We start from the raw sequence: 27,975 nt of genomic DNA on the forward strand, positions 1-27,975 counted from the left end.
AGTTGGCATGAAAGATTTCATGAAAGTTCTCTATCTCCAAATCGTAGTGGATGTAAGAGAGATTTCCTTGCATGAAGCAAACATTGGACATGGCCAACCCTCAATTAAAGAATCTAAACAGTGAATTGTTTGCTTTAGGCAAAGAAAAGAGGGTGGGAAGCAGGAAAAAAAATGTAGGAGACAGACAAATAAGCCCTTCTAAACAAAGACTAATTGCTCTCATAAATGTGAGGGTCCTTGTTATTGAAGACCAAGACTGTACACACACTTATGAGAAAACGGCGGGCTGGGTTGCATCCAGTAAAATAGTCTGACTCCACAATCCCTTTCTTGTTTTGTTGTGTAAGTTGGATCGCCCCGCCAAGTTTACATTCTCTGTAATTTCACTCTATGTATTTATAATAAAACAAAAGAAAGGGCTCCAGAAATTTTAGAGGGAGATTGTCGTGGCTGGTGGTATAGTAGAGAGCCCGGCAAAAGGGTACACTGTATTGCTTGTATGTCAAACAGTTGCTGGTGTTTGTCAGGGTTTATTTTCTTATGGTTCCTCTTATACACTACCCATATTTGTCGATCGGCTCAAGAATGAACATTAGGAGACATGTTCTGATTGACACTTTCAAATCTTGGTTTTAAGACTAACCAACTTTACTGTAGCATAAGCTTTCGAGAATCACAGTTCTCTTCGTTCTCGTCGCATCTGACGAAGAGAACTGTGATTCTCGAAAGCTTATGCTACAGTAAAGTTGGTTAGTCTTAAAGGTGCTACTGGACTCTTTTCGATTTTGCTACTACAGACTAACACGGCTAAGTCCTCTAAATCTTGGTTTGTCTCCCAGGAGCGCAACGGTCTCCCCCAATATCCCACTAATTTTCCAGAATCCCATCTCAGCTTTAATATTGGTGAAGCTTACTGTCAAATAAATGTATATAAGTATGCAAAAGGCTTCATGGGATGTTACTAGGATTGCCAACTCATGCTTTGGAAATATTTGGAGATTTGGGGGTGGAGCCTGGAGTGGGTGGGACTTGGGGAGTGCCCTAGAGTTCACCCTACAAAGCAGCCATTTTCTCCAGGTGAACTAATCTCTGTCGGCTGGAGATCAGTTTTAATTCTGGGAGATCTCCAGCCCCCACCTGGAGGCTGGCAACCCTAGATATTATTTACCCAGTAATCTAATTTGACTCCATGTCATGTAAAGCTTCAGCTAACCATTTCCACACATTTTTAGGGACCAGGACATTTTTCTCCAGAGCTGCTGGCAACCCGGGGAGTCACAGATTTCCCAAGTCAAGTCTGGTTTCTCTCTCTTTCCAACTGAAGCAAGAACTCTTCAATGCCCTTCTGCCATCAGGGACTGGGAGACAGGCTTCCTCTGGGGACCTCCGCAGCTCACTCAAGTCCGTTCAGCGAGCAGCTGGACTATAGCAGAGGCAAATACCAACAGTAGGGGCGCAGAGACATTGATAATGTTAATGGTAAACCTGCCATGGAAGCACGCTTGGGGCATTTCAGGTACAAGGAGCAACTTCTCTCTTGGATCCGGCTCAGGGGAAACCTGGATTCCCCTGTCACAGAGCCACTTCTTCCCCTCCCTTCCTTCTTGGGACTGATTTTATTCCCCAAGGTGTTTTTCTCGATAAACGTGTCTAGCTCGGGGTAGGAAGAGAAGAAAAAATGACAGCCTGCCCCCTGCCAAGCTTCAGACAAAAAGTAAGAGACGATTAACATTCAATCTGTATCCCTTGAAAAGCAAAGAGAGTGGCCGTTTCCACACTGATTACCTTCCCTCAGAACGACCCGGAACATCACGCAAAAAACGCAGAAGATTGTGTTTTCTCGCACGAGATTTGCACGACATTGCGCAAACGCAATCTGCGTTTTTTGCACGATGTTTCAAGTCGTTCCGAGGGAAGGTAAGCAGTGTGGAAATGGCCAGCCTTGAGCTCAGGAGAAGGGATAACATGCATAAAGGTATATAAAGGGGGAGGGGGTGTTGGACGACAGGAACATTCTGGGAGCCGTTGGGGCTGGATTGAGCCCTGCACCACTCGATCCAACCCTGCTGTCTCACACAGCACTCGAAGCAGTAAATTCAGCCTGTCTTTTCAGAAAACTTTCTCTTCACTCATTTGCTCGATTTTTATATTACGAGATTTTTTTTTTAAGAGAGTCTGCAGAGTCGTAGAGATGGAAACTATTCTGTAGTTTGCTCTAAAGATAAGCCTTTTTCCCTAAGGAATTATAGTTTGCTCTCCTCTTATGTAATTGCTGCAGAATTGCAGTAATAGCACTCAAGTCCTTGTGCAAGGTTTCCACCCCCACCCGAAATGTGTTTAGTTTAACCCAGAATTACTGTATAACATATAAACACATGGTTATTCATGTTACTTGTCTGGAGTACGAATGCCCCTCTCCCCACCCCATTCCCCAGCTCTTCCATGAGACTTTATGGCCATGACAAACACTTCTCTGAGTTGCCAGTCTGGCAAAGATGCTGATGCAACCCCCCCCCCCAAATTTTGGCAACCTCAGCCTATGCAGAGTGCTGGGTTTTTTTGTTTGTTAAACAAAAGCAACCGTGGTATTTTTAGTTCTATTCAAAATACGGGAAGCAAAAAATTGTTCTTGCCAAGTGGCAAGGGACAGAACTGGCTATGAGAGAAATTATTTCCAGATTTCTACAACGAGAGAAAAAAAATGGATTTGAAGGTTTTGCTTGCACGTTGTACTGCAGGCGAATCCGTTATTAAAGGCAGGGAGGCACTTCTATTTCTTGCTCCTGCTGAATGTTAAAGAGTTTGTGGCCCTGGCTGATACCATATGGATGAGAAAGTAGACATTTTTTAATTCCCACCCCTATCAGTACCATTCTTCCATTCGCCCCTCGCAGCTGCCACCTTTCCAGTTGTGCCACCAGAGACTTTTCTGAGAGTCCTTTTTAAAAATCAGTTGCTATTGTACTATTGCAAAATAACAGTCAAGTAATCTGTTACAGCAATCTACTGATTCATCCGAATTCCCAGTTTTCTTTCATTTTAAAAGTAAGCCTCTGATGTGAAACAAAAGGTGCATGTCGTTTTTGTCCAGATCATCTGGAAAGAAATGGGGAGGGGAGTCTGTAAGATAGCTGGGCTGGAGTGTGAATTCACTTCTTACTCGATCACATGGGTGCTTCTTTGCTGCTGTGAATGGCTCTGAATTGTCACAGTGTGGATGCAGACAGGGAGTGAACCTCCTCAAACCCTTTTGACACGCCTGTGTGCTGGTGCAAACCTCAACTCGCAGCATCAAAAATATCTACAGCAGTTCTGAATGCCTCAATTAGAAGTAAGATCCTCTCTTCTCTTCCTTGCTACCCGAAAGAAAGGAATGCAACCATACAGAATGTTGGGTCTACATTTCATTGGGTCTTCTTGAAGAGATTGCCCCATCCCTAGATCTTCAGCATAGCTTTTTGGGTGGACAAGAGGATGCCTTTCTCCCTTTTTCAACAGTAGAAAGCTGGTTGGATTGAACCCTATATCTGTTTATGCCCGTATCCCACCAACTAACTTCTGTTTCTATATAGTACAGAGGGTGACAGTTTACTCCCCTATAGAGTCACTCCTCCTTAATCAAGCAAGCCTGGTTCACCTTGAACTTTTCTCTGTGTCAACAAAAGTCCTTCGAATTGGAGGGAAACTGTCATTACAACCATCAGTCAGAGACATATAGTGGCCGGCATCTTCAGTTTTGAGTTCCCAATGTCAGCATAATCTAAATACACATTCCCAGATTTTAAACGAGTGTTGCAATTATGTGCCTGTATAAAGCAAGTTCTTACACTGTTTGGTAGAAAATGATGGTGAAAATAGTCATGTGTGCATTAAACTAGAATTAACTACATTGTCATTAAAGATTCTCTTTCTATGGTTGTTGTGGGTTTTCCGGGCTGTATTGCCGTGGTCTTGGCATTGTAGTTCCTGACGTTTCGCCAGCAGCTGTGGCTGGCATCTTCAGAGGTGTAGCACCAAAAGACAGAGATCTCAGTGTCACAGTGTGGAAAAGATGTTGGCAGGTCATTTGTATCTACTCAGGAGGGGTGGGGTTGGAGTAGCCTCAGGAGGAGTAGATACAAATGACCTGCCAACATCTTTTCCACACTGTGACACTGAGAGATCTCTGTCTTTTGGTGCTACACCTCTGAAGATGCCAGCCACAGCTGCTGGCGAAACGTCAGGAACTACAATGCCAAGACCACGGCAATACAGCCCGGAAAACCCACAACAACCATCGTTCTCCGGCCGTGAAAGCCTTCGACAATACATTGATTCTCTTTCTTTCCACGACTGTGGGTTGACAGCTAGAACTTCATACTGGGGAGAATAATATAAAAGCACCTCCAGTTATTTGACATGTGGGAAATTTAGAGACCTGCTATTAGATTGTCAGACTAGGAGTCTGAGTTTAGGAGACTCAGGGTTGAATGTCCACTCTGCCATGGAAGCTGACTGGGTGACCTTAAGCCAGTCAAACATTAAATAATTATCTAAAGTTCTGTCCAAAAATGTTGATGCTTTCCCAATTCACTTTAGTGGAAGAGGCAAATCTACATTGGAAAAGGACGTTTGGATATCAGCCAATCAAATAATTAAACTCAAAAGCCATTTTCACTTGTGACATTGTTAGAACTAAAGTACAAAATAATGGCATCCATTGGTTGACATTTTGATCATTCTTCTTATGCCTGGCTATCTGGTTTAAAGTTCAAAGAAGATGAGGAGGGAGAGGAGATAAAATAAATGACATGCAAGGTTTCCTTCTCTTGTTTTCCTACTGAGGCTGATGCCAGCCAGGCCAGGCTTGGAGCTAACAAAAGCAGGAAGGAGGTTCTTAGCTTGTGCCAGATGCCCGCCCCCAAGGCCACAACAGTCCAAAAGCAGTATTCAGTGCCACACAATAAGTAGGCGGAAGGGGAAACCAATCAATGGGGTGGGAAATAAATAGCAAAACAAATTAACGGAGGTAATTATTTTTTAAAGAAAACCTAAACCTTGTAGTTTGTATACCACTAGCCTACTCCTGCATCCCTTCGTGGTCTTATGCTTGCCCTTTCTCTGTAACTGAAAAAGTGGAGCTTTTTGTGTTCATTGAAATGCCTGTAAGGTTCCCATTGGATTGGGTATATCTTTTTTGTGTGGAAAATGTCGTCAAGTCACAGTTAACTTACGGTGTCCCCAGCAAAGGACTTTAAAGGCAAGTGAGAAGCAGAGGTGGTTTGCCAGTGCCTTCCTCTGCAGAGCCTTCCTTGGTGGTTCCTCATCCAAGTACTGACACTGCTTAGCTTCTGAGCTCAGGCTATATCATGCTTTCTTTCCTCCATTGATATATCTTTATGCTATGTTAATTATTAGTTAACATATTTTGGGACATGTAACAACATTTATGGATTAATTTAATATTAACAATAGTCATCCTTACATATGCAAGGGACTTAAAGTATTTCATGTGCATCATTTTGGGTCATCCAGAGAACAAGCCTACAAATTAATAATACTGGCCTAATCTCCCTGTGGAGGTGGAAGGAGTTCTGTAGGTGAAGCAATGCTGATTTGTCTCCAGGCACTGTTTTTTTTTTTTAAACTATTTATTTTTCATTTTACAATTTACAATATTCATAAATACATATAACAATAATACAAGAAACAAACCTTGGAATGGTCAATAACAATAACAAAGCCAATGTAATAGACTACAAAAACAGTGCAAGGGGGAACAGTGAGGAGATATTCTCATAATATAGCTAAGAAGCTAAAAGTATTGATGTCAGCATTAGGCAGTTGATTAGTATTGTATAAGTAATTCAAAAAGGGCAACCATTGCGTAAAGAATGATGACTCATACTGTGGTTTATCAATAGAATGAAGGTGGTCTGCTATTTTTTCCATAATAAAAATATCCCATACTTTCTGAACCCACTGTTGTAGCTTTGGAAGCTTGTCTGATTTCCAGTGTGCTGCTAGAAGCATTTTTGCAGCAGCAAGTAACATAAATATTAAATTTTTCCGCACCTTTGGTATGACAGGGTCTTCCCAAAGACCCAGCAAAATTGATTCTGGAGTCATGAGCAGTTCATAATCTGTAATCTCCTTAATTTTCCTTGAAATTAAGTCCCAGAATGATTGGATCTTGGGGCAAGACCACCACAAATGGATATAGTCACCAATTTGACCACACTTTTTCCAACAGAGCGGTGTTAAATTGGGATTAATTTGGTGTAGTAATTGAGGAGTCATGTACCATCTCGACAACAATTTAAAAGAAGACATTTTGATATTGATTGCGTTCGAATTTAGGGGCTTGCCAGACCATATTGTGGACCATTGCTCCTCTGTTAAGGGGGTACTGCAGTCCGTATTCCATTTCAATTGGTACCTTAATGAGGATTGATCATTCTGTGAGTTTAAATTAGAATAGATGCTAGCTATGAGGCCTTTACGATGAGGTTCTATTTTTTTTAATAAACGTTCAAAATCTGTTAACTCCCGTTTCCAGGAGTCGACAAATAATTGGCTGCCTATAAGGTGAGATAATTGTAAGTATTGATACCAAGGGACCACAACCTCTGTATCCCCTTCTATTTGCTCCTTAGTTAGGATGGCCCCATGTTTGGTGATGTCAATGATCCTAGATTTCTTAATTACCTTCCATTGCTGAAATGAAATTAAATCCTGACCTGGTGGAAACCACGATTGGTCCAGGAAGGATGATAGTGGTGACGGTGTAGGAGCTAGATAGTTTCTTACCCTGTCCCATACAGATATAGTAGATTTCAAAAATGGATTGGCAAGAGTTTGGGTAGGCCTGTGTTTAGGGTCTGTCCAAATTATATCCTTTATATCATGGGGAAGAAGATGTGCAGTTTCAGCATATGTCCAGTCTGAACTATCTGAGGAATGCAAAAGAAGCACTATGTTTGCTAGCTGTGCTGCCATATAATAACATTTTAGGTCTGGAATAGCCAAGCCACCCTTTTTGGTTGAACGTTTCATGGTTGAAAAATTAAGTCTAGGACGTTTATTAGCCCAAATAAATTTATTTATAAGAGTTTGCCACTTTTGGATATCTTGATCAGTGAGATTAATAGGCAGCATACGAAAATTAAATAAGAAAAGTGGTAAAATCATGGTTTTGACCAGTTGTATTCTTTCAGCCCAGGATAAAGTCAACTTGCTCCATTCTTTAAATTCTCCTATAACTTTGAGTTCTAGGGTTTTAAAATTAGATTCCTTTAAATTTGCTAGGTTGACAGGGATCGTGATTCCTAAATAGACCCAGTTCTTGCTGATCCATTGGTATTCATAATTGGAGGCTATCTGAGCTTGTGTGTCTGGGGATAAATTAATAGGATAAATTTCAGATTTAGATTTATTAATTTTAAGACCTGATAGTTGACCAAAGGTATGTAACTTGTCTTCCAAGGGAGGTAATGAAGCAGAAGGGTGAGAGATATACAGAACCATATCATCAGCAAAGAGAGAAATTTTATATTCATGACTTTTTATTCTAATGCCTTTGATCTCAGCTGATTGTCTTATGGATTCCGCCAGAGGTTCTATAGCAAGGGCGAACAGTAGTGGTGACAAGGGGCAGCCCTGCCTGGTCCCTCTTGTAAGTTTAATATCCTTTGAATTTATACCATTTATTTTTAACCGGGCCATAGGGTTGGCATAAAGTAAGCTGATTGATCGTATAAAAGTTTGGCCAAAACCCATTTTTGACAGGAGTCTCAGAAGGTAATTAGTTTCCAAGCTGTCAAACGCTTTTTCTGCATCAAGTGACAACAAGAGAGCCTCCATTTGATAGGTAATGCAATGATTGATTATATTAAGAGATTTACGCACATTGTCTGCCATGTTTCTGTGTGGAATGAAGCCGGTTTGGTCAGGGTGAACGTAATGATTAATGATTTTGTTTAATCTGTTGGCCAATATAGCTGTAAAGATTTTAGCATCCTGATTCAGCAAAGAAATCGGACGATAGGATGATGGGATCACATCATCTTTACCTTTGACATCTTTACCTTTTTTGGGGATCACAATGACCGAGGCTTCATTCCATGACTGAGGGAAGATGCCCTGGGTAAGAATTGCATTGCAAGTCAGCCTGAGTGGTTCTGCTAAACTATGTGTGAAGCTTTTATAAAATTCGGCAGGAAAACCGTCCCTGCCGGGAGTTTTGTTAAGTTTAAGCTTCTTGATAATCTCTGTGATTTCTTGGAGAGAAATGGGCAACTCCAAGAATTCCCTATGCGCTGGCGTAAGACTTTTTAGGGAGGTGCAGGATGCTAAGAAGTTGTCAATATCAGATATAAATGGGTTTGTGGTTCTATAGAGCTTAGAGTAGAAGTTGTAAAATACTTCCAACATTTCCCTGTTATTGGAAGTATAATCCTTATTGCCTTTTTTAATCAGATTAATTTGGCGGGCTGAGATCTTTTTTTTCACTTTCCAAGCAAGCAAGCGAAGTGTTCCAGGACCTCTGTGCCAAAATTTCTGTTTTAAGAAAAGTAAGTTCTTCTTGATTTTAGAGGACTCTAGAGATTCCAACTTCTTTCTTTCAAGCAGAAGTTGTTTGTAAACTTTTTTATTATTAAATTTTTTATGCTTAATTTCTAGTGCTTGGATTTTGCTTAAAATGTCCAATCTGAATTTCTCTCTTTCTTTCTTGTAGAAGGAGGCTACTGAGATGATTTTCCCTCTGACCACTGCCTTCATAGCATCCCAAATTGTTGCCTGGGAGACCTCCCCTGCAACGTTCTCTTTAAAATAATTTTCAAGTACTTTCTCTATTTCTTTATGTATAGATGGGTTTAATAAAAGAGATTTATTTAATAGCCAATGAGTTTCTTGTTTTATTTTATCATCTAAATTCAAGTGACTTTCCACCCAGGCATGATCTGACCAGATTTTACTCCCAATATTAGAAGAAATTAAATTTTGATAAAGTTTACTGGAGGCCAGAATAAAATCGATTCTGGTATGAACTTGATGCCGGGCTGAAAAATAAGTGAAATCTTTCTCTACTCCATGGTGAGCTCGCCAGACATCCTTAAAAGCAAATTTATCGAACAACATTTGTAGTTTCAGTTGACGTGGTATTTTCTTGCAACGTCTCCCATCCCTCTGGGACCGATCCAGATTTAAATCAGCTATACAATTAAAGTCCCCCCCAATCAGAATCTCACCTTCAGCAAACATACATAGGTTGGAAAAGGTTTCATGCAAAAAATCAAGTTGCTTATCATTAGGCGCATAAATCGAAGCTAGGGTTACCCTTGTCCCCTCCAGGTTCCCTTTGATAAATATGAACCTTCCTCTAGGGTCCACTTCAGAGTCTACCCATTGAAATTTGATATTTTTCGAAAATACAATTGCAACCCCCCTTGCGTTTGAGGAGCCAGGAGCTTGGAACTGCAAATTAAATCTATTAGATTTCAGTATCTGAGGCATTTCCTTTTTATAATGGGTCTCCTGTAAAAATAATATATCTGCATTCTGCTGTGCTAAAGCTGTGGAAACACGTTTGAGCTTAATGGGGTTATTTAAGCCTCTGCAGTTGAAAGTAACAATTTTAATTTTCCCTGTCATGACCTAACATTGTGAAGAGGCTAAGCTGATGCAGAGTACAAGTAATAAACTCAGACAAAAGAAATACAGCTCTAGAATGAAGAATTGCTTCTTCCTTTACCTTGCACGGCTTACCATAGGAAGCTAAGAATGACCAGACCTTCCAGGGGAAAACATTAACAGTACCAACTAACCCAAAACACCCCCCAACCAGTAACAACTTAGACATAACTAACCTAAACTATAGCTCCTTGAAACCAAAGAGCTAACCCCTCCAGAAGCACAGAAAGAAATTTCCTGTACTACTAATAGGGAGGAAAGAAATCTTTACCTCCCTATATCTGGAGGTCCCTAAGAAATTTGGGAACTAGAATGAAAAACAGGTAACTCCCACTCCCCCCCCCCCCGACCACAGATTGGCAAGAAAAAGATGAAATAGCTGGAGATGAAAGGGTGAAGGGCAGCGAGAGAAAGAAAGAAAAAAGATAAGGGTAGCGACAGAAGAGAACAGTCAGTTCTCAGACAAAAAAGAAACAAGCCAAAATTTCCCCCCTCTTTTCCTTCCCCCCCTCCCCCACCCCCCTTATTCCTTGCAAGCTCTTCGCATCAAAAGCCGAGTCAAACAGGAGACATTGGTGAACAATCTCTAGCTCAAGAAGATGATTTCGTGGGGATTGTGATCCATCTCTCTTGAGTGGGAAGGTTTTGAGCCGAGATGTTTTCTGCTGGGTTGACGATCAAGTCTTGGGTTGGCAAGTTCAAATCGGTGAGAAGTTTCAGGCCAGAGACTATATCCACTGCATGAAGAACTCTGCCTTGATGTGCAACCTGTAGCTTAGTCGATGACACCCACTTGTATCTGATATTTGCTTTAGTTAGCGTTGAGGTGACAGGCTTAAGCTCTTTCCTATGCAGCAGCGTTTCATTCGACAGGTCCTGGAAGACTTGTATTTTTTTCCCTTGAAAAGAAAACGTGCCTCTTTTCCTTGCTTCTTGAATGATTTTTTCTTTGGTACGGGAATCCAAAAAGCGGACAACAATGTCTCTGTTAGCATTTGCTCTCAGATTTCGAGGGGAACCCACAGGCACTGTTTAACGTTCTTATTTTCAAACCCATAAGCCAGGGTTCCCCAACAGGGTTCCCCATCATGATGCCACCACCACTTTGTTTGGTGCCCAGTGAGCCTTTCAGACAGTGGGCAGGGCTGGGCTCTTGTAAGTCAGGGCTTGTGAGTGGCTGCTCTCATTCAAGGGAAGGGGCTTTCTATGACTGGAATAGCAGCTATTGCCACTGGAGGATCTGGAGGACTAGTAAGCAACTGTGCTTTCCATAGCCAGTACATGGATCCACTTCCCATCCAGAACTGACCTACTGCTGGTATGAGCTTCTTTTGGAAAAAAAAGATAGGGAGCTTAGGGAACTTTTGCTGGGAACTTTTAGGAGGATGGAACATAAGGAAGAGAAGCATTGCTGATGTGGCGATGTCATTTCCTGGAAGTGATGTCTCTGTTAGTAATGTAGGAATTTTCTAGGGCAATTCCTTGCACAAGGGTCCCCGACATGGTGCCTGTATTACCCAAATAGGGGGTTCTCCTTGTGAGTTGGGGGGAATTATTATACAAGGAGACAGCAAGAGGGGGTAACTGCCAAGATCTTCACCAATGTATACCAGGATCGTTCCCTTAGAGGACTCTCTAATAAACAGGCGGATGTTTAACAGGAATGGTTTTTATTAAGGGGCAGTGAAAGGCAAACACTCAGAAAAAACACACAGCATACATACAGACCTAAAAAAATAGGGAGAGAAAGAGAGAGAAATTCAAGAATCAGGTGATATTTACCAGTCTAGGAGATAGGGGATGTCCATAGAGAGTAGCAGCTTGAGCAACCAGCGCTTTGTAGCAAGAAGGCTCAGACATGCCTCTGAGGGTGTGGTTAGGATCCCAAGAACACACACGCACTGAGCACATGTCAGGGCAGTCCAATTATACTGTGATCCCTAGAGTAGGATTGCGTCTTCTGCCCCCAAAACAATAACTTAATGGCTGTCTCTGGAGGTGAGGCAATAAATTGGGGAGGCTAGATTGTGCATATCTGGGAGGAACTATAATTACTGATTTTTACTGATTAGGAAGGTGAGAAGATTAAAACAATAAATAATAATAATGCAAGACCCAATGAAAGCAGCATGGACATTATTACATTTCAAATATATGAGAGTCTAAAATTTTCAGCAGGAGAAAAACACCAGTGAGGTAAACTAATAATAGGAATTCAGTAAAACCAAAAACCTTGGAAGATTAATTAACATCATTTGACTAGAAGTTTTAAAAAGTCTTCTTTTTCAGTGTTTTGTGTGTAAAAAAATCTCCCTAACTAGCTGTTCAAAGTTTATTACAAAATGATGATAAGAATATTTATATATTTATTGTGTAGGCTGCTTCCCCCCCCCCGCCCCCCGTGGATATCAAAAGGCGTTTACAACATCCTTCTCCCTTCCTACCTGTGAGGTAGGTTAGTCTGAGAGATTGTGACTGCCCCGAGGTCACCCACTGAGCTTCCACGCAGAGTGGGGATTCAAACCTGGATCTCCCAGTTCCCACTTTGACCCTTAAATCACTACACCAAAAAGACCACAATACAAAAATGAGAATGGGTGATCCGGCAAAATGGGTTTTTTAAAAAAAAAATTGCTCCTTTGGCTCTCTTTCAATTATTTCCATGTGCTTTTGTCAAAGCGATCTATAACCCTTTTCAAAGCTTCTTGGACAGTGTTTGAAATTTTTCAGGATGTCAGATTGCCTTTATCATTGATTGTGTTAGCCTATTTTTTCTGTTCCTCAGCAGTTCTCCAAATAATCTCACATACATGGACGGATTTCAGAAACTACCTCTCCCTCTTGGAATTGACCCATAGTGGGTCAAGAGCACTGGCTGGGCCCCTCAGACTTTATCATTGCCGTCTAGAACTGAGAGTATGTCCAAAATAATCCTTAGCCTGTGACTGCCTTCACAATGAAAGGTTGATCCCTGAGGGGCAAGCTGTCTTACAGGTATACTTCGCAGCTGTTTCTGACCTCTCTGTGGAGAGACCTTTCATAAGCGTTCGAGGAATCCTAGAGCACAGTTCAGAAAACACCACAGAAGATAATCTGTGGTCCACTCAGGGTTAGCTTCCATCCTGGCCTCTGTGTTTATATTGCCCAAACATTGGCCAGTTTGGTGTAGTGGTTAAGAGCGCAGGACTCTAATCTGGAGAGCCGGGTTTGATTCCCCGCTCCTCCACTTGGAAGCTAGCTGGGTGACCTTGGGTCAGTCACAGCTCCCTCAGAGCTCTCTCAGCCCCACCCACCTCACAGGGTGTTTTGTTGTGGGGATAATAATAGCATACTTTGTAAACTGCTCTGAGTGGGCATTAAGTTGTCCTAAAGGGTGGTATATATTGTTGTTGTTGTTGTTGTTGTTGTTGTTGTTGTTGTTGTTGTTGTTGATTGTGGCAAGCAGTCTTGTCACCACACATCCTTGTTACTGTTGGCTGCCAATCAAAGGCATCACTAAAAGTAGGGAGGGCATGCTATGTAAGAATCCTACACCATTTTCTTAATAGTGGGACAATTATGCTGCATTTATATATAGGATATGGGAAGGGGTGTGTGTGTGTGTGAGTGATTCTGCACACGTTGGATAATGCACTTCCAATCCTCTTTAAAGATTGTTTGGAAATGAATTTTTCGTGTGTGAAACAGAAAATCCACTTCAAAACGATTGCTAAAGTGCATTATCCAATGTGTGCGGAATCAGCCCGTGTGGGGGTGGGGGTGGAGGTGGGTGGGTGGTTGGGTGTGGACACTGCCTTGGTCACAAAGAGGTGCAAGGTCAACCCAGTGTCCTGTGAATGTCGGACACCGGTGAGCCTGGCATTTCCGTACTTCTCTGCTAAGGTCTGATTAGGAGGTTTTTGAGGAAGCCTCACCCAGTTTTCTGTTTTAATTTCTCTGCATGCTTATTAAAGCAAAGTCAGATGGAGGAAAAAAACTGCAGCTGTGGAGAAAGAATATGGGATTACAGCTCGTGACCTCTGATTTGATCTCTATGTTGCTCTGCGACCTTTAAGTCGGTATAATAGTCCTGTGCGCAGCTTAGATAGCTATACATTCTGTAGATGTCTGCTTTCCCCCAGTCTCTATGGTCCTAATTTCCCCCATTTTAATAGCAGTAATTATATTCCTTAGCATTCACATAATGCGTTTAATGTCTTCAGATTGCTTAACTGTCTTACTAATAACAGTAAAGGTAACATTTCAGTTGCTTTGATGCTTATTCTGACTTCCTCTTGCATTAAATCCCTTGGAGAGAATTGGAGGGGGGAACCTTGATTTATTAACGTTCCAATATTTTCTATCCCATACTTGGAAGATGCCCTTTTTGACCTTTCCTAATATGGCATAACCCTCTCCCCTCCCCCACTGTTCTCTCATCATATGATCCCCTCCCCCAAAAGGTGGTATTTATCTCACTATGAAGAAGCTGTAACTATTTTTATGGGGGCTATTTTTTTTACTGTGAGGAAAATAACAGCATCAGAGAGGATTTAGCTCAGGAATACAGTGGAAAAGGGGCTAAGCACTCCCAACCCACCACTGCTTCCCCTGTCAGATTTACAACAACATTTGATTTATGTACTGCCCTTCAGGACAACTTAATGCCTGCTCAGAGCGGTTTACAAAGTATGTTATTATTATCCTCAGGACAATCACCCTGTGAGGTTGGTGGGGCTGAGAGAGCTCCGAGAACCTGTGACTGATCCAAGGTCACCCAGCTGGCTTCAAGCAGAAGAGTGGGGAATCAAACCTGGCTCTCCAGATTAGAGTCCTGCCGTTCCTTCCTCTTTACCTCCTTTCTCCACTCCTGTGGCTGCTTTGAGCCTCTTTCCATACACCAGGAGATCATTTTATGGCTCTCCAGAGTATCAAGTTTGGGCTTTTGAAGTTGCACCACCCTGGACAAATGAGAGGGGGGGACCCTCCAACTTATTATTACACAATCTATATATTGGGTGGGGGGGATATAAAAAACGTACTTTTACACTTGCTTCCCTGGGTTTTCAACATTCCCATCATATTCTTAAGTAATCTTAATGATAGCTTGGAGGAAGTTTGGCAGAGGATATCTTTGTTTTCACATAGAAATTCCATCAATAAAATGCATTATTATGACGCTGAAAGGAATATCTTTGTAAATAAGCAGAGAGTCTTTTGCATCTAAACTGCATTTCTGCCGTGAGGCAAAATTCTTGTGACTGAAGAGGGCAAGGCTTTGTTCTGTGGCAAAATGTGGGTTCTGCTAACAGCATGTGTTCATCAGTCTACCCTGTGGTTTCTTTCAGATTCTGACCTGAGCATGCGCACCGTCAGCACACCCAGCCCAGCACTAATATGTCCACCAAACTCCCATGGCTTCCAGAATGGCAAAGGATCCTCCACATCTTCCTCTTCTATCACGGGGGAGACCATCGCAATGGTTCACTCACCTCCTCCAACTCGCCTCACCCACCCCCTCATCCGGTCTGCCTCTCGGCTTCAGAAGGAACGGGCAAACATAGATCGGCTCCCGGACCACTCCATGATCCAGATTTTCTCCTTCTTGCCCACCAATCAGCTGTGTCGCTGTGCCCGCGTGTGTCGCCGCTGGTATAACCTCGCTTGGGACCCGCGCCTTTGGAGGACTATTCGCCTGACCGGCGAGACAATCAATGTGGACAGGGCTTTAAAGGTTCTGACTAGGCGACTTTGTCAGGACACACCAAACGTCTGTCTCATGCTGGAGACAGTTATTGTTAATGGCTGCAGGCGGCTCACGGACAGAGGACTGTACACCATTGCCCAGTGCTGTCCAGAACTGCGGCAGCTGGAAGTGTCCGGTTGCTACAACATTTCCAACGAGGCTGTCTTTGATGTGGTGTCGCTGTGTCCAAACCTAGAACACTTGGATGTGTCAGGTAACAGAATAAATATCTGTGCTGGAACTTAAGCTGGAGGGTTTTGGCTAAGGCGTGTGAATTTTAATTGGAACATTCTCAATGTTTCTGTAAACATAATCCCGACTTGGTAACAGAACCTCTGTCTGTGTCTGGACGGAGCTTTGCTATCAGGTTAATGCTGATCTCTCCAAATAACCTTAGATGGGTTTTCCCCCTTTCATATATCTTGGTAAGTAAAAAATCATAGACCACAGAACTTGGAACATCTTCAGGTATTCAAAAACAACAGGGTAACGTGGTATCTTAAAGACAAAGAATTTTACTTTGGCCTGGGCTTGTGTGTATTGGAGCTGACTTCTTCACGGGTGAAATGTTACCTTCTGTCAGTAGATATATATTTGGCCCACAAGCAAACTGTCAGCCTGATGTGGTAACAGGCTCCTGCAAAGAGGAACACGTTCCCCTGAGCCCAGGCTGAGACTGCATTTGATTGGTCCAGGAGGCCTTTCTGTCCTTGGAGGACAGAGAACTGTCCTTGGAGGCCTCTCCTCTTATCACTGCCGCTGACACTATCCAAGCAGCAAGAAACCAGCTGCAAGGAGTGAGCTCTGACTATCTATCGAGCTCCTCCCTGTGCTGGAGACTGCGTGGAGCCATAGATACCACAGATAACATTGTCCTGAAGGTGTGACAGGACTCCGATGTACTTGCATACCACAGCCTCAGTTTGGAGTTCCTTCTCAAGCATTGAGAATTTTATAGTGCTGAATGGTGCAGACGTCACTACCCTCTGCTGGAGATAATGGCTGAACCGATGAAGAGATGCAGATTTTCAGTTGTACGTAACGTGGCTTGGCAGACCCGTCTGCTCCGAGGCCCGATTTAGTGCCTGGCAATGGCATACAGCAGCACCTGTAAGCTATCAATCCAGGAAGCAGCAGTTTCTCACACTTGTTGCCTTGATGTTCCAATAATTATAGATGAACTAGCAACAAAGCCAGTTGTGGGGGGAAATGCAGTGGGCTGTAGAAAGGGGAGAGCGGGAAGGTGGGCATTTCCTACTCCATCACTGATCCCAGCCAGATGAAGGTGGGAGGGCGGGCATTGCCTCTGGCTCCACTCCTGGTCCTGGCCGGATAAAGGGGAAGCAGGCATTGCCACCTGCTCTGCGCCTGATTCTGGCCAGGTGAATGGGGGGGAGCATTGCCTCAGGCTCCACTCCTGGTCCCAGCTGGATAAAGGGGCGGGCCTTGCCACCTGCTCCATGCCTGATCCTGGCTGGGTGAAGAAGAGACGGGCGTTGCTTCCTACTCTGCACCTGATTAAGGATGGGTGAAGTGGGGAGGTGCATTGTCTCCTGCTCCGTGCCTGATTCTGGCAGGTTGAATGGGGGTGGGTATTGCCTCCTTCTCTGCTCCTGTTCCTGGCTGGGTGAAAGGGGTGGGCATTGTCACCTGCTCCTTGCATGATCCTGGCCAGGTGAAGGGGGGCGGACATTGCCACCTGCTCCACTTCTGGTTCTGGCTGAGTGAAAGGGGGGGGGCATTTCCTCCTGCTCCATGGATGATTCCATCCAGGTGAAGGGGGCGGGCATTTCCACCTACTCCACTCCTGATACCAGCGGGAGCAGTATCAGGTGAAGGCAGGGGGCATGGGTATGGGTATGGGTGAAGGCAGGGGGCAAGTGTTGCCACCTGCTCTGCTCCTAATCCCAACTGGGTGAAAGCTGGGGCGGGCATTGCCACCTGCTCCGCTCCTGATCCCACCTGAGTGATGGCGGGGTGCAGGCATTGCTACCTGCTCCGCTCCTAATCTCAGCTGGGTGAAGAAGGGAGCAGGCATTGCCACCTGCTTTGTTCTTGATCCGAGCTGGATGAAGAGGGGATGGGCATTTCCATCTTCTACGTTCCTGATCCTAGCTGGGTGCTGGTGGACGGTGGGCATTGCCACCTACTCCACTCCTGATCATAGATGGGTGAAGGTGGTGGGTAGGCATTGCCACTTGCTCTGTGCCTGATCCCAGCTGGGTGAGGTTGGCGGGCTCTGCTCCTGATCAAATTTGAGTGAAGTGGGGCCAGGCATTGCCATCTGCTCCACTCCTAATCCCAGCTTGTTGAATGCAGGGGGGCATTGTCACCTGCTCCCCACCTAATCCCAGCTGGGAGAAGGGCAGTGGGGAATTCCCACCTGCTCTGCTCCTGATCCCAGCTGGATGAAGGCAGGAGACGGGCATTGCCACCTTTTTTGCTCCTCATCCCAGCTGGGTGAAAGCTGGGGATGGGCATTGCCACCTGCTCTGCTCCTGATCCCAGCTGTGTGAAGGCAGGGGGCAGGCATTACTGCCTGCTCTGAGCCTGATCCCAGCCTGGGCTTCCCACCGTGATGGGAAGCCTAGGCCTGGATCAGGTTCGGAGGTCTGGCTGCCTCATCTGGGCTTCCCTCCATAGCTGCTCCCTCTGGTGGTGCACCAGGGTGGGAAGTGAGTTGTCTTGAATATGCTTAGCCTTTTATATAGTAGGATACTGGGAGGAGCTGAGCAGCAGATGGCTTAAGCTTTGGTCTTGGAAAGTGAGGAGGAGGAGGAGGAAGAAACATGGTCCAGCACAAGCTGATGCTCACATTCTCACATTGCTAGTTTTTTGCTCCAGGCTGCTTCGCTCACCATGTTTTCTCTGCAAATGTGGGTTAGGATAACAATGATGTATACTGACATGCCCATAGATTTCTGAAGCATGTTTTGGTAGGAGGACAGTCATTGGGAAGTTGTAATTGGAAGTGGGTTACTGAGTAACAAAAAAACCTGGCCTTTGTGCACGCTGGTACATGCAATGTTTCTCTCTGAACCAGTATGGCAAGTTAACCCTAACCCAGACTGGGAAAATGTCACGTGCAAAGCCACTGTCGGAGTTCATTCATACTCCCCTGTTTCTTCCACTTCCAGTGACCTCCCTCTCTTACCTAAAACAAAGGGGAAAGGGTTTAACAACTCAACCCAACATACAGAATGAACTGGGAGGGTCAAGCAACCATATAAAAATGTTTTAAAAATTTAATTATTTATTACAAATTGTGTACACAAACACCATTAAAAATATAAAGGAATAAAAGTATAAATACCAGAACTTCTAATAAATGCATACAAGATTAAAAATTCCATTTAACATATGATCACCATAAAGTACATTTCCTGGATGTTGAAATTAGAAGGGTTGGCAATACTATACAAACCGCGGTGTACAGGAAACCTACAGATGCCAACACTTATCTAACAATAGACAGTTTCCATCCAGGTCATATTAAGAGAAATTTACCATATTCCCAGTTGATAAGATTGAGGAGAAATTGCAGTGTAGATAGTGATTTCAGAAGGCAAGATGGCATTTTAATGAGCCAACTTGCTGATAGAGGTTATTCCTTTAGAATCCTAAAAAGAGCCTTTCACAGGTCTTATAATACGTCCCGGGCAACTCTTCTTACCCTAGAGTTAAAGAAAAAGGAATGGATAGAATGATTTTACGTTTAACTTTCAACAGCACATATAGACCAGTGAAAGCCATTATAAATAAATATTGGCACCTCTTAGCTAACATTCCTAGATGCCATAAGCCCTCTTTTTTTACAACTAAAAGAGCCAAAAATCTCAGAGATATCTTGGTATCCTGGTAAGGAGTAGGCTACCTGAGATAAGGGAGAATAAGGAAAATAGAATGCCTAAAGGTTTTTTGCATGTGGCCACTGCGCTGTTTGTGCTTCGGCTGAGACTAAGAGATCCTTTCAAAACTCAGCCAATACTAGAACTTTCTCCAGTGATTCATTTTGTAGCTGTAACTCTAGAGGAGTAATTTATTGTGGTAAATGCCCTTGTGATTTATTGTATGTGCGAATGACTACAAGACCGGTTAAAGGGAGAATCTGTGAACATAAAAGCTGCATCAGATTAAAGAAATTGTGTGCTCCACTTGTAAACCACTATTTGGCTTCTGGGCATACTGATACACAGTTAAAGTTCTGGGTTATTGAAACAGTGCAGAATACATCTTCCAACCTGTTTAAACGGCTCCAGAAAAGAGAACTCTTTTGGATACATCATCTGCAAACACTCCTCTGGGACTCAGTGGGCCAAACTAGAAGTGATGAATTACGCTTGAATGGCAAGTGAACAGACTCACATGTATTCCTCCCTGTTCACTTGTGCTCCACTTGCACTCCACTCGATCACATAGCAGAGTGCAAGTGGAGCACAAGTGAACAGGGAGGAATACACGTGAGTCTGTTCACTTGCCATTCAAGTGTAATTCGTCTCTTCTAGCTTGGCCCAATGAAGACGCAGATTGGACCTGTTGTCTCTGATGGAATATACTACCTCTTCCTCTTTCTTTCTTGTTCAAGTAGATGGGATTCAGATGTGATTACACCCTTTCCTTGTAGAACAACAACAATAGCTAAGTAGGGGATTGATTACATCACCCCCTAGTTTTTCCATTTAATGATTCATCTTGGGGAATGTGCCATTTCATTACTATCATTGATGGAGACTTCACACCTCCAGGGATAGGTATTATTTTATACCAGGTAGTTTACAATTTGAATATTTTACTTATTTGCTTCAATCAGTTAGAATATATATGTTCTAATTGACATATATTTACTTTCAGAATAACAGGCATTGTCAGATGTGTAGTGAAACAACCATGTGAGTCTTTCCATGGTCTTATGTGTAAAATTTTAGCAACTACACATTATGCAAAGTAATAATAGTGTTAAATTTGGGAGGTTAAATTTTGACAAGTGTCAGTAATGCATATATAATAATTCTGGTTTTCTTTTTCTTTTGTAGCTATTTTAACAGCAACATCTGGTTTTTAATTCATTTTAATTGAATTGTAATTATTATTGGAATAATTAATTCCTGGATGTGTGTAGTTGTACACAGGGATTTTTTTCAGGGGGAACACGGGAGAACGGAGTTCAGGAACCTCTTGAAAATGGTCACATGGCTGGTGGTCCCGCCCTCTGTCTGGAGATCAGGGGGCGGGGCCACCAGCCATGTGACCATTTTCCCTGAGGGCAATCCTCTGAGTACCACCACCTCTTTTCCCAGAAAAAAAGCCCTGGTTGTACATAGCATTATGAGGACCACTGAGGAAGGCCAGTTCAGGTCGAAACATGTCCGATCAGTTTTATTTTTAGATACTATAAAAAGTATTATGATATAGTATTTATTCTGATGCATGTATCATGGTCATTGGATTCTCCATCAATATGTATGGAATTTTTAATCTTGTATGCATTTATTAGGAGTTCTGGTATTTATACTTTTATTCCTTTATATTTTTAATGGTGTTTGTGTACACAATCTGTAATAAATAATTTTAAAAATGTAACATTTTTATATGGTAGCTTGACCCTCCCAGTTCACTCCCTCTCTTACCATCACTGCCTCCTCCAGGTTATGTGAATGGTTGAGAGCATGTTGTGTTTCCAGGGCCATTGCCTTATGGCAAATCTGATTTCATAGTTTGCTGATTTGCTAACATTTGGAGAGGTTAGGTTTCAGAAGATCTCTAGTATATAGATTTCATTTCTTTTTGCAGGGGGTTGGGGAGTAAGGGTGTGAGATAACACTGCCTTATTAATGTAAGCATGAAACATCATTGGTTTTGCTTTTGATGCATACACTAGCCCGGTATAGACAGACAGACAGACAGGCACACCCATGCACATTGACTCACCCCGAATGGAGAGAAAGCAGGCATGAGTGATTGCCTGGTTATCTATAGAGTGCAGCTGCGTAGAGGAACCATCTGCACACATACACACCTCCCAATGAATGACTACATTCTGAAATCAGCATCGTGAGAATGGGGAGGGAGAATAACCCTGCAAAGGGGCCCTTCGCCTAGACGGCCCTCACCCCCCCACCAAGAAGTGAGGGGGAGCGTGCCACGAGCAGGATGTGTCCGGCCAAGGCACTGGTCTGGGTGTAAGTTCGTTGTTGTGGTGAGTCCCTTATGCTGGTGAAGCTGGGCAAGGCACACATCCCACACTATGGCAAGGCAAGGCGAGTCAGAGCCAGGTGCCTCCCTTTTCTCAGGTTGTGGCTTGCAGAAGTGAGAACTCACGGCACCCCTCTTTGGGCTGGGGTGGTCCCAGCAGGGGGGCGGCCCACAAGGAGGATCGGCTCTGGTGGGGAGGGGTGGCTCCCCCAGGCTTTCAGCCCACTGTGAATTTTCCAGGTGGCCTTAATGGTCAGTCCATCCCAATGGGGAGTGTGTGTGCATGCAGCCACTTCCTCTGTGCCCTGCAGACAAACAGGCAGGGGTGGGGGTCACGGCCAGCGTGCTTGTGGCTGCTCTCCTTCCCTGCGTGATGAGTCAGTGCACGGCGGGAGGTGTGCATCAGGCTACTTAGGCATGCGGCTGCAATGGATGAAAAGCAGACCTGCAAGATGACTGGTCCTAAATGATGCTGGGCAAGAAGGGTGGTAGTGCCCAAGAGCTCCAAAGGGAAAGTTTATACTCACACTTTGACTTGGAACTACCGCACTCCATACTCACATTTTAAACAATTGCTGCTCTCCAGAAGGAGATTTTTGTCCTATGCCATTTCCAGAGCCAGTTTGATGTAGTGGTTAAGAGCAGCAGGACTTTAATCTGGATTTGATTCCCCACTCCTCTGCTTGAAGCCAGCTGGGTGTCCTTGGGTCAGTCACATCTTCTCGGAGCTCTCTCAGCCCCACCCACCTCACAGGGTGATTGTCATGAGGATAAGAATAATACACTTTGTAAACCGCTCTGAGTGACCTGAAGGGCGGTATATAAACCGAATGTTATTATTATTAAATTCATCAGAGTCACAGTGGAGCTCTTTCCCCCCCGATCGTTTACACATTTTATTTAAGTTATAAACAGTAAACATAAAAGATAAAAAACACATCATTATTATCTATTTCATGTAAAAAGTCTATAAATGGTTTCCATTCAGCCAAAAATGTAGATAGTGGCCGTTTCCACACACGTTGAATAATCCACTTTCAATACGCTTTAGTGAACATTTGTAACTGATTTTCCATGTGTGGAACAAAAAATCCACTTCTAAAGGATAACTAAAGCGTATTGAAAGTGGATTATTCAACGTGTGTGGAAACGGCCAATGTCTTTTCTCTAATCAGTGAAGTAAGTTTTGCCATTGACACACACTCCAAAACTTTTATCCACCATTCCTCCATTGTAGGCATTGTTGGAGTTTTCCATTTTTGTGCATACAATACTCTTTGCTGCCATGATCATATATAAAAACAAAAAGTTCCAAATTTATTTCCAACTGGCTATCCATCATTCCCAACAAAATGGACGGTGGAGCTCTTGAGCAGGTTCACTATGTGCAAAGCCACTTTCTTCTCAACAGGCTTATTGACAGTAACATAATTTAGTTCAGATACATTACTATATAGTTTATATTTATACGTTTATAAATAAACAATACAGAATATTTTCAATTTGATAAGCTCCATTGTATTTCAGGGAGCAGAATTAAACAATTCATACCAGCAAACTGGTAAGAATAAAACTCTGCATTTATATATGAATCTAGATCACATTCTTCATACTCTAGGAAAAAATACTAATCCTTTAAAAATTCTGGGTTTGCTTATGAAACTTTTATAGGCTTCCAAACTTTAGCAGCCCTTGCTGTTATGATACATGTGGTTCTGTCTCAGTTTAATAAACGTGAGGAAATATCTATGACCCAACTTGGGTATCATCTCTTGCAGAGGAGTGGGTTATCATTATTTTTATTATTAGATACAAATTCATTCAGCTGAGTTGCAGTTAGTTGACGAATAGCATCTGGAAGGAAGGATTTGCATCTTGGTATTTGCATGGGCTAAACATCTGTACTTCCAAGAGTGTGCACGTGTGTTCCTGAACGTACATTCTGCTGGGCAAGCGTGTGTGTATCTAGGCATTGGGACAGCCTTTGCCATCATGCCTAAGTGGCTTTAAACGGGCTGGCTGAATGGAATAATGATGGCGTTCGTGTAAAATTCTGATTTTATCAGTATGACCATGACAGCTTGACAGTTCGAAGGTTTGTATAAGCCATACAGTTTCCCACCTCCCAAGACTTAATGCGAGTCATTACTTTGACGTGCAAGCCCACTCCTCGTTCTCTTCAATAATGCATTCTAGAAATAACACCTTCCTGTCAAAAGTTAATATGCTGATCCCCTGCCCCCCCGGCCCGCTCCCCCAATTCTTGTTTTAGCAGGCTTGTTCGTTTTTGGGCAGGCTTCATGTGTATGTCAGCTTGACTGCAAAACATTATCTCACGGGCTGGCCAAAGTTCTTTCAGTTGATTTGAAACTTTCTCCTTCCATTTCCAATCCTTTCCATTTCCTCGCTGGAAAAATCTGTGAGTCTACGTGTTTTGACATCTTTAATATTTGGAGCAAGGAAAATGATTGCAGATACATACAACCACAAACAGAACAGCATGTCCCGGTTTCTCTTCTGGGAGGAAGGTGAACGTCCATAATAAGTGGTTCTCAAACTCAGCAAACCCCCTTTGACTTCGGAAGACTTCTGCAGCCTCCGCCAGTGGTTTATGATGTTTTTGGAGAGGCCTGTTTGTCCTGCAGTCTTGACTTATTCCTTTGAATCAATGACATCAATCCCAGAAAGCATCTTTAAATCGCTTTAGAAGTCTGTGTTTGCTTGAATCAAGGCTTTCCTGTTCCAGTGATCTCATTTGTGGCCAGAGGTGCCCAATTTCTGTACCGGTCCAGGAAGCAGAAATGTATTCTAAAATGAACCCTCTCACAAATGATCAGCCTCTATAACTAAAGTTGATGCCACGTAGCAGTAAGCTCACAGCACTGCATGCGCACGCAAGTTTATTTTACTTGCACATATGAGTTAAAATCAAAACCAGAGATGCACCAGTAAAGTGTCGGCTGTCTCCGTTCCTTACAAAATTGAAAACCCCTTTAATTTTCTTTGCAAGCAAAATGGTGGGCAAACTTTAATTACAAATGTGTAGGGCTACCGGGAGTTAGACAACAATGCCACAGGTAGCTGTCCTGGCCTGCAAGCCACATACTGGCCATTGTTGGCTTGGGTTACGAAATTCATGGGACAATTTTGCTACTTGGGAATGGATAGTTGAATCCACACAACACATCAGAATACCTATCATAGGAAGGCTTACATGGGGGACATCAGGGCTCATTTTGAGGGGGAACGTGCAGGAACGCAGTTCCAGTAGTTCTCCAAAAAGGTCACATGACAGGTGGCCGAAATGGCCCAATTCAGGCCCAAAATGGCCAGGATCAGGCCCAAAACAGCCAGGATTGGTCCTGAAACGGCCAGGATTGGGCATCTGACCATTTTGGGCCCCTTTTCAGCCCCTTTTGCCATTTTGGGCCCAATTTCGGCCCTGAATGGCCAGGATTGGGTCCAAAACAGCCAGGATAGGTGACATCAGAGGGTGGGGCATATGCAAATCAGTTATGTTAATGACACACTTCTGGCGATGTTAAGGGGCGTGACATATGCAAATGAGTTGTGCTAATGAGTTCCTGTGGTAATTTTTCTACGAAATGACCCTTGGGGGACATAAACCTATAGCTGCCGAGCTGCAAATAGTTAACTGTTTTGCTTTCCTCTAAATTTTAGGTTGCTCCAAAGTGACGTGCATCAGTCTAACCAGGGAAGCGTCCATCAAACTGTCCCCTCTACATGGCAAACAGATTTCCATCCGCTACCTGGACATGACTGACTGCTTTGTCCTTGAGGATGAAGGACTGCACACCATTGCAGCTCACTGCACTCAGCTGACTCACCTATACCTGCGGCGCTGCATCCGCATCACCGACGAAGGCCTCCGCTACCTGATGATCTACTGCACGTCCATTCGGGAGCTGAGCATGAGCGACTGCCGCTTTGTCAGTGATTTCGGCATGCGCGAGATCGCAAAGCTGGAGTCGCGCCTGAGGTACCTCAGCATCGCCCACTGTGGCCGCATCACTGACGTAGGCATCCGATACATAACTAAGTACTGCAGCAAGTTGCGCTACCTCAATGCGCGGGGCTGTGAGGGCATCACGGACCATGGAGTGGAGTACCTTGCCAAAAATTGCACAAAACTCAAGTCTCTAGACATTGGGAAATGCCCTCTGGTCTCAGACGCTGGCTTGGAGTTTCTAGCTCTGAACTGCTTCAACTTGAAGCGACTGAGCCTCAAGTCATGTGAAAGCATCACCGGACAAGGCCTGCAGATTGTAGCTGCCAATTGCTTTGACCTGCAGATGCTTAATGTTCAGGACTGTGAGATCTCCGTGGAAGCTTTGCGGTTTGTTAAACGCCATTGCAAGCGTTGCATTATTGAACATACCAACCCTGCCTTCTTCTGATGTGAAACTTCACACTTGTCAAAAGCAAAGTATTACAAAAAAGTCTATATGTATGCACGCACACCATCCATATATTGCAACTGTACCTTCTCTGTGCCAGGGTGGAAGACGTGGAACTTTTCATCCGCGTGTGGTCCACAAGGCACCCTTTTGTGGCCTTGCTCAAATTTACAGAATGCCGCCAGCATTGATTATTTTAAAAACTTAACTCGCTAGCCATTATGGCTACTAAAGCTGTGATAGTGATACGTATGTAGAGTTCAGAAAACAAAAGGCAAGTAGCAGAAGTCCAAGTTTATTATTGGTTTCCCATGTTGTGCGCTGTGATCCACCTAAATCTTGTTTGTGAAGTCTCATTGAAACTACTGGAAGAAGTAAGTCGTAATTCAATCTCATTGCTTTCAATGGGACTTCAGCCCAGCAAGCTTTAGGTGACTTGGGACTCTTGGCATCTTAGCCCCTGTTGCAATTTGAAATTTGTTGAGATTTGTTTCATATTTCAGTGCCAAAATTATAACCCGGAGAACAGCAGTGTCACAGCAGAAGTCCAATACAACCGCTCTCTCTGGCCTACAAGTGATCGTATTCGTGCAGATTATATCAAAACTAGCTTTTAGGCATATGCTCGGTTTTTTATACGTCCCTCACTGCTAAATCAAACTGCCTGCTACTCTTTGCCGCTCCTTTAGGAGTCCATCTTTCCAATATGCCACTGAAAGTTTCTCTCTAAAAGCAGTATAAGCCACCTTCTTTTGAATCAGACCTTTGTAAGATGCATATGCTTTAATGTGGTCAATATCTTTTCTACCATCCTGTGTCTCAGCACTTGTACATCCTCCCTCTCTTGGAATAGAGTTCTAGAAATCCTCTCCTCCTCCACAATTCAACAAAAAGTGTGTGGATTCTGTGTTGGTTACTAGGAAGCCCTTGAAATGTGCTTCAAAGCTCTCCCTGACAATTCAGGGGCGAATGCATTTGTGATGATCGTGTACCATGCCTTCAGTCTCCAGCAATCTTCTCCTCCTCACCCCTTGGGATTTTGTTAGCCTTGCTCTCTAGTTTCATGGGTGACCAACCTGTCGCACAGGTGCCCTAATTGCATTTGTGGCCTAGAGTCTCACCTGTGTACCTGCCTTGCTCTCCACCCACAGTATGGCTGCCTCTTCCTTAGTTGGGCTTGTTAAAGGCAAACCACCTCCGGACTCAGCAAGTGGTGTTTGGCCTGTAAGAGATCGTCCAATGAAACCCTTATTGTTCATGCTTGACTTGAGGCTCGCTTGCTACAAAGCTTAGCCATTGCTGACGTACCAGATGGCAAACAGATACATGCTTCCCCATCAAGTGGGACAATAGATTTGTTTGCTGTGATTCCCACTCATTTGGGATGAGCTATACCATGCTGATTTATATTATCCCAGTTCTAGCTCTTACTTGTCTCTAAGCACCAAAGGGTTGTTTGAGCCTGATCTTTTCACTACAATCCTAAGGTCACTTTCCGGGGAATGAGCAGCACTGAATAACAGGGGACTTACTTCCAAATATATCCGCTTAGGATTGCTCCCAGCTAGTAGGAAAGTTGAGAGGGTCTCAACAGTTTTGTAGCCGTGACCCACCAACATTGTCACAAGGGGATCCTTGCCCGTTTTAATAGTTGATATAGTTCTCTTTTCCTCCATGTACAGGCGCGCACTTTCCATTTGGCTCTAAGCATGAAAAATTCTAAACAGACCTTGAAATGAGACCAGTGGGAGAAAAAACAAGGTTAGGAGGGAACATACCTATCATGTGTTTTCTCGGTCTAGCAAGAAATATGAATTCTGAGGTTTATTAGGAGGTTTAAGAGAAATTCCTTCATAACTCCTGAGCAATAAGGAAATGTTTTGAAATACCTTAAGAGACTTACAAGAAGGTTCCTGAGCATCTAATGCCCCATTTCTTTTCTCTCTCCCTTCCCCCACAGGCCTCTGT

At 43.5% G+C, this 27,975-nt stretch overlaps 1 protein-coding gene across 1 annotated transcript in view; it reads left to right on the forward strand.

Annotated features, from left to right (window-relative positions):
• The window catches only part of FBXL7 (F-box and leucine rich repeat protein 7), a 198,051-nt gene extending 172,044 nt beyond the window's left edge, over positions 1 to 26,007 (forward strand). Inside the window, exons 3-4 of the mRNA XM_054984398.1 lie at positions 15,000 to 15,611; positions 25,271 to 26,007. Coding sequence (XP_054840373.1) covers positions 15,000 to 15,611; positions 25,271 to 26,007 — 1,349 coding nt within the window. The remainder of the gene's footprint in view (positions 1 to 14,999; positions 15,612 to 25,270) is intronic.
• The last annotated feature ends 1,968 nt before the right edge of the window (positions 26,008 to 27,975 follow it).

Source organism: Eublepharis macularius, chromosome 7, assembly GCF_028583425.1.
Source record: "Eublepharis macularius isolate TG4126 chromosome 7, MPM_Emac_v1.0, whole genome shotgun sequence".
NCBI lineage: Eukaryota > Metazoa > Chordata > Lepidosauria > Squamata > Eublepharidae > Eublepharis > Eublepharis macularius.